Raw genomic sequence first — 12,737 nt, forward strand, 5'->3', positions numbered from 1 at the left:
AAGGTGATGCATATAGGGAAAAATAACCCATGCTATAGTTACACAATGTTAGGTTCCATATTAGGTGCTACCACCCAAGAAAGAGATCTAGGCATCATAGTGGATAACACATTGAAATCGTCGGTTCAGTGAGCTGCGGCAGTCAAAAAAGCAAACAGAATGTTGGGAATTATTAGAAAGGGAATGGTGAATAAATCGGAAAATGTCATAATGCCTCTGTATCGCTCCATGGTGAGACCGCACCTTGAATACTGTGTACAATTCTGGTCGCCGCATCTCAAAAAAGATATAATTGCGATGGAGAAAGTACAGAGAAGGGAGACCAAAATGATAAGGGGAATGGAACAGTTCCCCTATGAGGAAAGACTAAAGAGGTTAGGACTTTTCAGCTTGGAGAAGAGACGGCTGAGGGGGGATATGATAGAGGTGTTTAAAATCATGAGAGGTCTAGAACGGGTAGATGTGAATCGGTTATTTACTCTTTCGGATAATAGAAAGACTAGGGGGCACTCCATGAAGTTAGCATGTGGCACATTTAAAACTAATCGGAGAAAGTTCTTTTTTACTCAACGCACAATTAAACTCTGGAATTTGTTGCCAGAGAATGTGGTTAGTGCAGTTAGTGTAGCTGTGTTTAAAAAAGGATTGGATAAGTTCTTGGAGGAGAAGTCCATTACCTGCTATTATTAGCAATGGTAACATGGAATAGACTTAGTTTTTGGGTACTTCTCAGATTCTTATGGCCTGGATTGGCCACTGTTGGAAACAGGATGCTGGGCTTGATGGATCCTTGGTCTGACCCAGTATGGCATGTTCTTATTTTGTTTCCCATGGCTGCCATATCAAACCACACCAGGAGTAGACAATTTGTGGAGTTAGTGAGTGGCATTGCAACTGACAGATGCTTGAAAACAATTCTGCTGGGCATGGATACAATTCATCTAAGAGAAACCTCAAGACCCGTGCGGTCCACTAAAAAGAGAATCATTATGTGGATATTCAGAGGGATAGCCATGTTAGTCTGGTGTAGCAAAAGTGACAAGAGGTGGGTGCCACTCACCTTGTGTCATCAAGACCATATCTAGGAGCTGAGAGCTATTAGCTGCCCGCCAAACATAAAATATGCTAGAGTATGAAAACTGTGCTCAGTTAGAAATGTGTGGACTTGTAGACTTCCTTGTTTGGTGATGAGATATAAAACTATGGTCGAACAATGTGTCTGCTGCTACCACACCTAACTTCTCGGTCAACCATGAAAGCCAGATGTAGTCTAATAAAAAGATAGGCTTCGGGGCCTTGTACAATGAAACTCCAGTCTCCCCCATTATTAGATTATAAGGGACAGTCTCGCCTACGGTATATCATATGCAAGTCCCTTATGAGAGAGAAATACTGTCAAATATTTATGATTTGGTTATAATGAATTACACTTATTACATGTAATTTTGTGTTCACTGAGAAACAGTTCTTGCTTCACAGCCCTCACCTTTCCCCTCCCCTAGTATTCACAGAAGTTAATTAAGATGGTAGAAATTGAGGAGAAGGATATTAAAGTACAAGCTAACCTCCAGTGTTATGTACATAGTCAGCACGCACACACAGCCCATGGCCCCTCTTCACTAGTAGCAGCCTGGAACACCTCACAGCCTACAGTTCCTCCCCCCCCCAAATTGAAGTCTGCAAGCTTCAAAGTCACAAGCAGAATAAAATAAAGATATGACTTTATTAAAAGCATAAGAACACCACTTACTTAAAGCCAACTAGCAGGTTAACAAATTTTGACTTTGACTGGCTTTATCAGTCAAGCATAGTACAAGAAATTTTGCAAAGGTTGAAACTGATTAATTTGGTAAAACTAATCTATTAAGAAGTAGATTATAGACAGGTCCTTTAAATAATGATCTAACAGCAGTGATTACTTGTTACCTGAAACAGGACATTAGTGATACATATGCTGATGTTTGGTTAGGTTTAAAGAAAGTGCAGAGCTAGTGGTCACACCATGTGAAAGAATGTACAAGACAGCGATTCAGAGTGCTCCACAGAACATATGCAAACGTCTTTCCTTATCAATTATTTTGGCAAAACTTCTGGAGTTAGATGAAAGGAAATGGTTCTGAGCATGCTCCAGCCAAGTACAGAGACTGAGTCTCCCGTATTGTATTATAATCGGTTTGCTTGTTATTTGTTCCCAAGCTTTCTCATAAGTATTTGGTTTTGTGCATATATTATACAGAAAATATAGCTTTTCATAGTTTTGCATAAGCAGAAATCTGTGTTATTATTTATTTAGCCATTTTATATACCGTCGTTCCAAATAAAGATCACAATGGTTTACAACATGGCGTACATAATATACATCAACAATTACATTATTTTTTGTGATCCAGAATATAAGGCAAATACTTCATTCCAAAACCCACTACACTCCCCCAGTACCGAAGCAATATGTGAAAGCATTTCTTACCGTTTTCCCCAAATGCGAATCTAGGAAAACAAGCACAAAGCAATCTGTGAACTTCTGATTTAGCACCACCTGCAAAGGAAATGGCATAATAATTAAGGGCCATGAAAGAGACAACCCTCACTCTTCAGGCATCTCATTGATTTACAGTGTAAACCCCTCCTGTCCTCACTCCAGGAAATGGCTCATGCAGTGCAGCCCTCACTCTTCAGGCATCTCATTGATTTACAGTGTAAACCCCTCCTGTCCTCACTCCAGGAAATGGCTCATGCAGTGCAGCCCTCACTCTTCAGGCATCTCATTGATTTACAGTGTAAACCCCTCCTGTCCTCACTCCAGGAAATGGCTCATGCAGTGCAGCCCTCACTCTTCAGGCATCTCATTGATTTACAGTGTAAACCCCTCCTGTCCTCACTCCAGGAAATGGCTCATGCAGTACAGCCCTCACTCTTCAGGCATCTCATTGATTTACAGTGTAAACCCCTCCTGTCCTCACTCCAGGAAATGGCTCATGCAGTGCAGCCCTCACTCTTCAGGCATCTCATTGATTTACAGTGTAAACCCCTCCTGTCCTCACTCCAGGAAATGGCTCATGCAGTGCAGCCCTCACTCTTCAGGCATCTCATTGATTTACAGTGTAAACCCCTCCTGTCCTCACTCCAGGAAATGGCTCATGCAGTACAGCCCTCACTCTTCAGGCATCTCATTGATTTACAGTGTAAACACATCCTGTCCTCACTCCAGGAAATGGCTCATGCAGTGCAGCCCTCACTCTTCAGGCATCTCATTGATTTACAGTGTAAACCCCTCCTGTCCTCACTCCAGGAAATGGCTCATGCAGTGCAGCCCTCACTCTTCAGGCATCTCATTGATTTACAGTGTAAACACATCCTGTCCTCACTCCAGGAAATGGCTCATGCAGTGCAGCCCTCACTCTTCAGGCATCTCATTGATTTACAGTGTAAACCCCTCCTGTCCTCACTCCAGGAAATGGCTCATGCAGTGCAGCCCTCACTCTTCAGGCATCTCATTGATTTTTGCTTCCTCCGGGGTCCAGCGGTGAACTTGGCCTGCGCGATCGGCGCTGAAGCCCGTCGGGGTAAGGCCTCTTGTTCCGCTCGCCCCGTTCGGGCTCCTGCGCCGATCGCCGGCCCTTCTCTGCAGCAGCTCTCTCACCTGAAGGACCGCAATCACCCGATTCCCTCGGCATCGACCAGGGCCGCAAGCCCTCGCTTCCTGCCGGCCTCCACGAGCCGCGAGCCCTCGCCCGGAGCCGCCATCACAATACACAGAAACGCCCACGAAAACGTCGCGGCGGTGACGTAAGAGGCGCGACAGACCGGCGGGGTATTTAAACCGCCACTCTCCTTGGCGTCGCGCGCACGAAGGAGCGCGACAAAGGGGCCTGCCCCTTTGTTTCGCCCCTTCGGTTCGCCCCTCGCTTTCCCCAAGCAGCACCCCACCAGCACCCGACTAGTGCTCACCCTCCATCCAGCGCTCTGCAAACAACTTCCAGCACTCTGCAAACAACTTCCAGCGCTCTGCAAACAACTTCCAGCACTCTGCAAACAACTTCCAGCACTCTGCAAACAACCATCCAGCGCTCTGCAAACAACCATCCAGCGCTCTGCAAACAACTTCCAGCACTCTGCAAACAACTTCCAGCACTCTGCAAACAACCATCCAGCGCTCATCCTACAAACAACCACCCAGCGCTCATCCTACAAACAACCATCCTGCGCTCATCCTACAAACAACCATCCTGCACTCATCCTGAATTCTTCCAGCAAGCAGCTAACCAGCGTTCTTCCGGCAAGCAGCTAACCAGCAAGCAGCTAACCAGCGTTCTTCCAGAGCCCCAACCTCCCAACTAATTTCCTCTCATCCGAGCCTCGCCCCATCGGCCCCCCAGCTACTCACAGCGACAGCCAGCTAACCATCCATAATGTCTCCAGCTCTTCCAATACCAACGTTGCAACACCGCCTCCTACCTAAAAGACCATCCACCAGACAAGCCCTTCACAACAACTTAAAATCACTCACCCCCATTCTGATTGCACCAATCACCCAGCTGTTAGGCCTCACCTTCTTTTCACTCTCACTCTTCAATGCCCAATCACTAACAAAAAAATCCCTTATTTTCAATGACTATCTCACCGACGCCAAGCCAGATATCTGCGCTGTAACAGAAACATGGCTCAAGCCCTCAGATACAGCTTTAATAAACCAACTCCCTACGTCGACCTACGACTTCTTCTCACTCCCGAGACTGAGAAAAAGAGGAGGTGGAATCCTTCTAGCGACCAAAAAAAGCCTTAATTTCACCCAACACCCATTCACTTCTAACACAAAACTGGAAGTCGGTTTCTTCACATCCAAACATCTTCAAATCCTTCTTGTCCTCGCCCCCCCAGGGCTCTTAGAAGCAGACATCTCCCCAATCCTCGAAATCACCACCACACTTATCGACCTGGATTCTCCAGCAATCATCTTAGGAGATTTCAATCTGCACATAGACAATCCTTCACCATCTAATAGCTGCGTAACCCTCCTCACAGCCCTGTCAGCAATGGGATTCCAACAATTAGTCAACCAACCCACTCACAAAGCGGGGCATACTCTGGACTTAATCTTCAGTAACAAAGGCATTACGACCACATCAAATTTGAAGATCAAAAAAGTACCATGGTCGGACCACTCTCTTATCTCTACCTCTTTCGCCTTGAAAGAAACCACCACTCCTAACATCCCTTCACCTTCATTCCATTACAGGAGGCGATGCTCCCCAGATGATCTTAACAACCTGTTGGAGTCACAGCTCCCTCTATTAGATCTCACCGACCCAAACACTGCCATTCGCTCCTGGAACAATATAACAGAAAATATAGCAAATAAGCTCTGCCCTTCAACTACAAAAAAATCTCACACCAATGCCTCCAACAGACAACCTTGGTTCACCAACGAGCTCAGAAAACTAAAACAAAGCTTAAGAAAGAAAGAAGCGACTTGGCGTAAAACTCCTTGTGACTTCACCATTTCATCATACAAATCCACACTATACCAATACAAAGCCCTCACTTCAAAATCAAAAAAAGATTATTTTGCATCTAAGATTCACAACCTGGTCTTTGATGCTAAAGCCCTCTTCGCTTATGTATCCAGCCTCACTCAAACCATACCGCGAGAAATCCCCGGCGACATGGCACAATCCAAAGCTGAAGAACTCACCCAGTTTTTCCAAAATAAAATCAACAATCTTTTAACTCAACTGCCTTCCAATTCAACGGATGCCCTCCCGACATATCAACACCCGTCCATCATAAACTCCAGCCTAAACACTTTTGAGCCCGTCTCTTCCACTGAGATACAAACCATCCTGAGAAGAATGAAACCTTCGTCTCATCCTGCAGACCACATCCCCACCAAACTACTCCTATCTATTCCAGACTCAATAGCCACATCATTGACAAACATCATCAACTGCTCTCTAGCCCAAGGATCCTTCCCAGATGATCTCAAAATGGCCTCAATCTCACCACTCCTAAAGAAACCAAACCTTGACCCGAAGGACCCCAACAACTTCCGCCCCATAGCTAACCTCCCATTCATCGCTAAGATCATGGAAAAACTAGTCAACTCTCAACTTTCAAACTACATCGAAGACAATAACCTCCTCTTCGCCCCACAACACGGATTCCGAAAAAATCGAGGTACAGAATCTCTCCTTATCTCTTTGACAGACCATCTCCTATTGGGCCTCGACAAAGGAAACTCATTCCTATTGATCTTGCTAGACCTATCTGCAGCGTTCGACACTGTCAACCACGCCATCCTCCTAAACCAGTTGTCATCCATAGGAATCTGCGGCACCGTCCTTTCCTGGTTTAAAACCTTTCTCAACAATAGAGGTTACAAAGTCAAACTCCAAAACAAGGAATCCTCAAGATTTGACTCTGCCATAGGAGTCCCTCAAGGCTCCTCATTATCTCCGACTCTATTCAATATTTACCTTCTCCCTCTATGCCAACTTCTCACCGACCTCAATCTAAAGTTTTTCCTATACGCAGATGATATTCAAATCATCATCCCTATCAAAGACACATACTCTAATACTCTTGTCTACTGGGAATCATGCCACCAAAAAATCAAACAACTACTCAACAGTCTACACCTCATCTTAAATTCCTCCAAGACTGAGATCCTGCTCATCTCGCCTGAAAACAACACCAACAACAGTATACTTCCTACCAATCTTCCTACCACACAAACCAGAGACCTAGGAGTGATAATAGATAACCGGCTAAACTTCAAGGCCCACATCAACAAAACAACCAAAGACTGCTTCTATAAACTCCAGGTCCTGAAAAGGATAAGACCTCTTTTCCACGCTCAAGATTTCAGAACGATCATCCAAGCAGTCATATTTTCGAAACTGGACTACTGCAATTCCCTATTGCTAGGTCTACCTTCATCCTACTCCAAACCACTACAGATGGTTCAAAATTCAGCTGCCCGTATCCTGACAGGCGCAAGGAAAAGAGACCACATTTCACCAGTCCTGAAAGAGCTTCATTGGTTACCCGTATACTTCCGCATCATGTATAAAGCCATAACTATCACCTATAAAACTATTCATCAACTCACCACTCTCGATCTCCAATTCCCGCTCCAAGTACATAACTCTACTAGACCTACCAGAGATGCTTACAGAGGTTCCCTCCTGGTTCCCCCAGTGAAAACGACCAAACACATTACCCTAAGAGATCGTGCCACCTCCACAGCTGGCCCTCTACTGTGGAATTCCATTCCTACAGACCTCAGACAGGAGCCCTGCCTCCCAACTTTTAGGAAAAAACTTAAGACTTGGTTATTCAAGCAAGCTTTCCCGGACACAACCCAATGACTCCCAAAACACCTTACCATTTGTATATAACATTTATTTTGTATACTACATTTAAATTGTACATTGTTTAACCATTTCTATCCTCTCTTCTCTTTTTCCTTCTCCAAGTTTGGCCTCCATTGTTAAATGTAACTGTACCTTCTGTCACCTCAGTTCTGGTTCTATGTTTTTAAGTTCTATGTATTTATTGCACCCCCGTTCTATGTAAACCAGCAAGATGTGTTTTCATGATTGCCGGTATATAAAAACTCTAAATAAATAAAAAATAAAATAAAATTTACAGTGTAAACCCCTCCTGTCCTCACTCCAGGAAATGACTCATGTAGTACAGCCCTCACTCTTCAGGCATCTCATTGATTTACAGTGTAAACACATCCTGTCCTAACTCCAGGAAATGGCTCATGTAGTACAGCCCTCACTCTTCAGGCATCTCATTGATTTACAGTGTAAACCCCTCCTGTCCTCACTCCAGGAAATGGCTCATGCAGTGCAGCCCTCACTCTTCAGGCATCTCATTGATTTACAGTGTAAACCCCTCCTGTCCTCACTCCAGGAAATGGCTCATGCAGTGCAGCCCTCACTCTTCAGGCATCTCATTGATTTACAGTGTAAACCCCTCCTGTCCTAACTCCAGGAAATGGCTCATGCAGTGCAGCCCTCACTCTTCAGGCATTTCATTGATTTACAGTGTAAACCCCTCCTGTCCTCACTCCAGGAAATGGCTCATGCAGTGCAGCCCTCACTCTTCAGGCATCTCATTGATTTACAGTGTAAACACATCCTGTCCTCACTCCAGGAAATGGCTCATGTAGTACAGCCCTCACTCTTCAGGCATCTCATTGATTTACAGTGTAAACCCCTCCTGTCCTTACTCCAGGAAATGGCTCATGCAGTGCAGCCCTCACTCTTCAGGCATCTCATTGATTTACAGTGTAAACACATCCTGTCCTCACTCCAGGAAATGGCTCATGCAGTGCAGCCCTCACTCTTCAGGCATCTCATTGATTTACAGTGTAAACCCCTCCTGTCCTCACTCCAGGAAATGGCTCATGTAGTACAGCCCTCACTCTTCAGGCATCTCATTGATTTACAGTGTAAACACATCCTGTCCTCACTCCAGGAAATGGCTCATGTAGTACAGCCCTCACTCTTCAGGCATCTCATTGATTTACAGTGTAAACACATCCTGTCCTCACTCCAGGAAATGGCTCATGCAGTGCAGCCCTCACTCTTCAGGCATCTCATTGATTTACAGTGTAAACCCCTCCTGTCCTCACTCCAGGAAATGGCTCATGCAGTGCAGCCCTCACTCTTCAGGCATCTCATTGATTTACAGTGTAAACACATCCTGTCCTCACTCCAGGAAATGGCTCATGTAGTACAGCCCTCACTCTTCAGGCATCTCATTGATTTACAGTGTAAACCCCTCCTGTCCTCACTCCAGGAAATGGCTCATGCAGTGCAGCCCTCACTCTTCAGGCATCTCATTGATTTACAGTGTAAACCCCTCCTGTCCTCACTCCAGGAAATGGCTCATGCAGTGCAGCCCTCACTCTTCAGGCATCTCATTGATTTACAGTGTAAACCCCTCCTGTCCTCACTCCAGGAAAAGGCTCATGCAGTGCAGCCCTCACTCTTCATACGTTACACTGGTTAGAGGGCACACATGTTCTATCCTCCTTTCACAATACAGCCCTCATTTTTCAGATGTCCTGAGAACCAAAGTGGCATCTGCTGGTGGATAAGCAGGACTTGTGAGTATTGATTTGCTGGGAAAAATGTTTACTTTGTGTCTTGGAAAATAAACGATAAAAGTTATTTTGTGTGTGGTAAAATTTTGCAAAAGGCAATTCTTTTATTATGGGAAGCTGTGAGGGCTGTTTTCCTGGAGAAGTAATCAGCGATGTTTGAAGTTGTGTTAAAGACTAAGAGCTGACAAATATGAAAGATTCCCGATTACCTGTATCAACTATTAATAAGCAGGTTGAAAATAAAAAATAAATAGAAAACATACTCTAAATTGTTTGTATGTGAATAGAAGTAGTGTAAAAAATAAGATGAGAATGTTAGAATGTTTGGCACTGAATACAGATGTGGACATAATATGCATCTTAGAACCCTAATAGGAGGATAAATAGTGGAACACTGTGATATCAGGGTTCAAGTCCTATCAACATGATAGGCCAGGTCAAATTGCTGGAGAAGGTGGCACTATATGTAGAGTCAAGCAAGATAAAATTCCTGCAGGAAATACAATGGAATTTGTATCCATAAAGATTTCACAACGCCTGTGTGACGAGTGAGCGTTTAACAGTGGATATACACTAAAACCTGCCTGATCGGGATGCTAGGAGAAATTAGAAGAGCAAATAAAACTGGAAAAACAATAATAATGGGAGATTTCTACACACTCCCCCGATTAAAACCTCGCTAGCTAAACGAGAACTCTCCACAGCCGGGCCCACCCTTTGGAACTCACTTCCGCCAGATCTTCGACTCGAAACTTGCCATCTAACCTTCAAGAAAAACCTTAAAACATGGCTCTTCCGGCAAGCCTTTCCAGAATCGCAGGAACACTTCGACACAGGACAAAGAAAAAAATAGTGCAATTTAAAGTCCACCACCAACCTAATACCCTCAGGACCATCAGGACCTTATTGATTGTTCAAAGTAACCCTACACGTTCTCTGTTCAATACTATGTTTATGGTTTAATGTAACGACCTTACTTATTGTTTAAGGTTACTCTGTTCAATACTATGTTTATTGTTTAATGTAACGTCCCCCGGCGATAGTTGTGTTATATGGAAACCGACTTGATTTGATATATATATATATCAAGAAAGTCGGTATATAAAAACCCTAAATAAATAAATAAATACATTTCAATTACTCCAGTATTAATTGGGTCATTGCAGTTTTTGATGCCATAAATGATTGCTTCATGGAGCAGCTGCTCCTGGAACCAACGAGATGTGGAGCAATTTTAGATCTAGTTCTCAGTGGTCCAAGGGATAGAGATGGTGGGGGTGCAATCACTAGAGGAAGGACGTTAAGTAAACTACTGCAGAAGCATTTATCTTTAGAATGGGAGACTACGATAAAAAGAGGAAATTAGGAAAAAAGTGGTTACAAAGTTTACAAGTTTGCCTGAGATTGATTTATTTATTTACTTACAGCAATTTCTTACCTGCCCAACTGCCAGACATTTGTTCTGGGTGGCTTACAACTTCACATACACAAATCAGAAACATAATGATTAAAAAAAACCCTACACTCCCCCAAAGTCCTCCCAGCCTTCACCTGCTTCCGAAAGGTCTCATAATCCTGTAACTGACGGGTTTCCAAAGGAAGCCCACTGCACAAAGAAGGGGCAGCCCAGAAGAAAGCTCTGCTCCTGGGTGCAGTGTGCTGCAGCAGTCAAAAAAGCAAACAATGTTAGGAATTATTAGGAAGGGAATGGTTTATAAAACGGAAAATGTCATAATGCCTCTGTATCGCTCCATGGTGAGACCGCACCTTGAATACTGTGTACAATTCTGATCGCCACATCTCAAAAAAGATATAATTGTGATGGAGAAGGTACAGAGAAGGGTGACCAAAATGATAAGGGGAATGGAACAGCTCCCCTATGAGGAAAGGCTGAAGAGGTTAGGGCTGTTCAGCTTGGAGAAGAGACGGCTGAGGGGGGATATGATAGAGGTCTTTAAGATCATGAGAGGTCTTGAACGAGTAGATGTGACTCGGTTATTTACTCTCTCAGATAATAGAAGGACCAGGGGGCACCTCATGAAGTTAGCAAGTAGCTCATTTAAAACAAATCGAAGAAAATTCTTTTTCACTCAGTGCATAGTTAAGCTCTGGAATTCATTGCCAGAAGATGTGGTTACAGAAGTTAGTGTAACTGGGTTTAAAAAAAGGTTTGGATAAGTTCCTAGAGGATAAATCCATAAACTGCTATGACAGTAATTAATAAGCAATAGTACCTTGTGATCTAATGTTTGGGTACTTGCCAGGTTCTTATGGCCTGGATTGGCCACTGTTGGAAACAGGATGCTGGGCTTGATGGACCCTTGGTCTGACTCAGTATGGCATCTCTTATGTTCTTATGGCACCATCTACTGAGTGGAGAGAGATGATAGTGTCTCAATGCAGCCACACTGTGTGCAGGCTGTGTCTCCAAAGGGGAGGGAAGCTTCATGGAGATGCAGGCAGCAAGCAGGAGCTGACAAGGAGGCCTCTGGTGGTGCTAAAGGAGTGACGGCCATTTTGCCCCCATATGGCAGGAAGCAGGCAGCTTCAAGAGAGCCTAGAGACTCCCCTGCCCCGCTATCGACAATGGTTTGAGGTTCCACTGAGGACCGGGAAAGTGTGGGGGAGCCTGCTTATCAGTGTGTGAACAAGGGTTCCAGTGATTCAGAGGCTTTTTCCACTGATTTTGTTCTGTTCCTCCACAGGTGTATTTGGCCAAGAGGGGAGCAGGGGGAAAAATGGCTGCTGATCCAGAAGTCTCAGTGCCTGCCTAAGATCTGGAAAGTGGCTCCTCCTGGAAAGTCTGGGGGGCTTCTCCATCTCATGGGTCTTGGAGGTCATTCGGGACATATTGAGGAGCCCTCTACAGAATCGGAAAGTTCGGGGAACAGCATGGTGATTTGGGAGATGATCATAGAGATGGTCCTGTGAATGGCGTTCCAGATGCAGACAAGGGTTTGTCAAGTCCTGGAAGAGGTCCTGGGGAACGGAAGGGGAATACCCTAGGGTTGTTCGATTGCTCTGAAAGGGGGAGTTGCATCTTTTCGTTCCCCACGTTCTGATAGCTGGGGATCAAGGTCTTGCAGGAAGAATTTGACAATGAAGGGGTAGACCCTGTCCTAGATGGGCTACGTGGTCCACCACAGACCTTTCCTTTACCTAAGAAGGTGAAGAAGTTGGTGACCCGGGAGTGGAATACTCCTGAGGCAAGTCTTAAGGTAGAAAGGGCAATGGTGAAATTATATCTCTTGCCTGAAATGACCTTAGAGTTCTTGAAGCTTCCGAAGGTGGATGTTTTAGTCTCAGCAGTGACTAAGACGATGACCATCTCCATGAGTGTATTTCAATATGGAGTATGGGTAGAGCAGCATCTGGTGGGGTTAGTGGTGTCTCGTGAACCAGAGTGGACAATGTGCAAGCGGACTATCTCAGCAGGCAACAGTTAGATCCAGAGGAATGCGTGTTGGCCGCAGAGGCAATGGATTTCATTCGAGCCCAGTGAGGCAGCCCCCAGCTGGATCTGATGGCTTTGCAATGCAATGCCAAGGCAAGTGTGTTCTTCAGCTGCAGGAGAGAGGTCGGATCTGAAGGGATCTACACTTTGGTCCATCCTTGGCCA

At 44.8% G+C, this 12,737-nt stretch overlaps 1 protein-coding gene across 4 annotated transcripts in view; it reads right to left on the reverse strand.

The window, feature by feature from the left end:
- Nucleotides 1-12,737, reverse strand: part of SZT2 (SZT2 subunit of KICSTOR complex) — a 446,100-nt gene that overhangs the window by 10,867 nt on the left and 422,496 nt on the right. For all 4 annotated transcript variants that reach the window (XM_029618788.1, XM_029618789.1, XM_029618790.1 and 1 more), the window contains one exon: nt 2,468-2,536. In XM_029618788.1, the coding sequence (XP_029474648.1) occupies nt 2,468-2,536 (69 nt within the window). The remainder of the gene's footprint in view (nt 1-2,467; nt 2,537-12,737) is intronic.

The sequence above is a fragment of the Rhinatrema bivittatum genome, chromosome 10 (assembly GCF_901001135.1).
Source record: "Rhinatrema bivittatum chromosome 10, aRhiBiv1.1, whole genome shotgun sequence".
In the NCBI taxonomy this organism is placed as follows: domain Eukaryota; kingdom Metazoa; phylum Chordata; class Amphibia; order Gymnophiona; family Rhinatrematidae; genus Rhinatrema; species Rhinatrema bivittatum.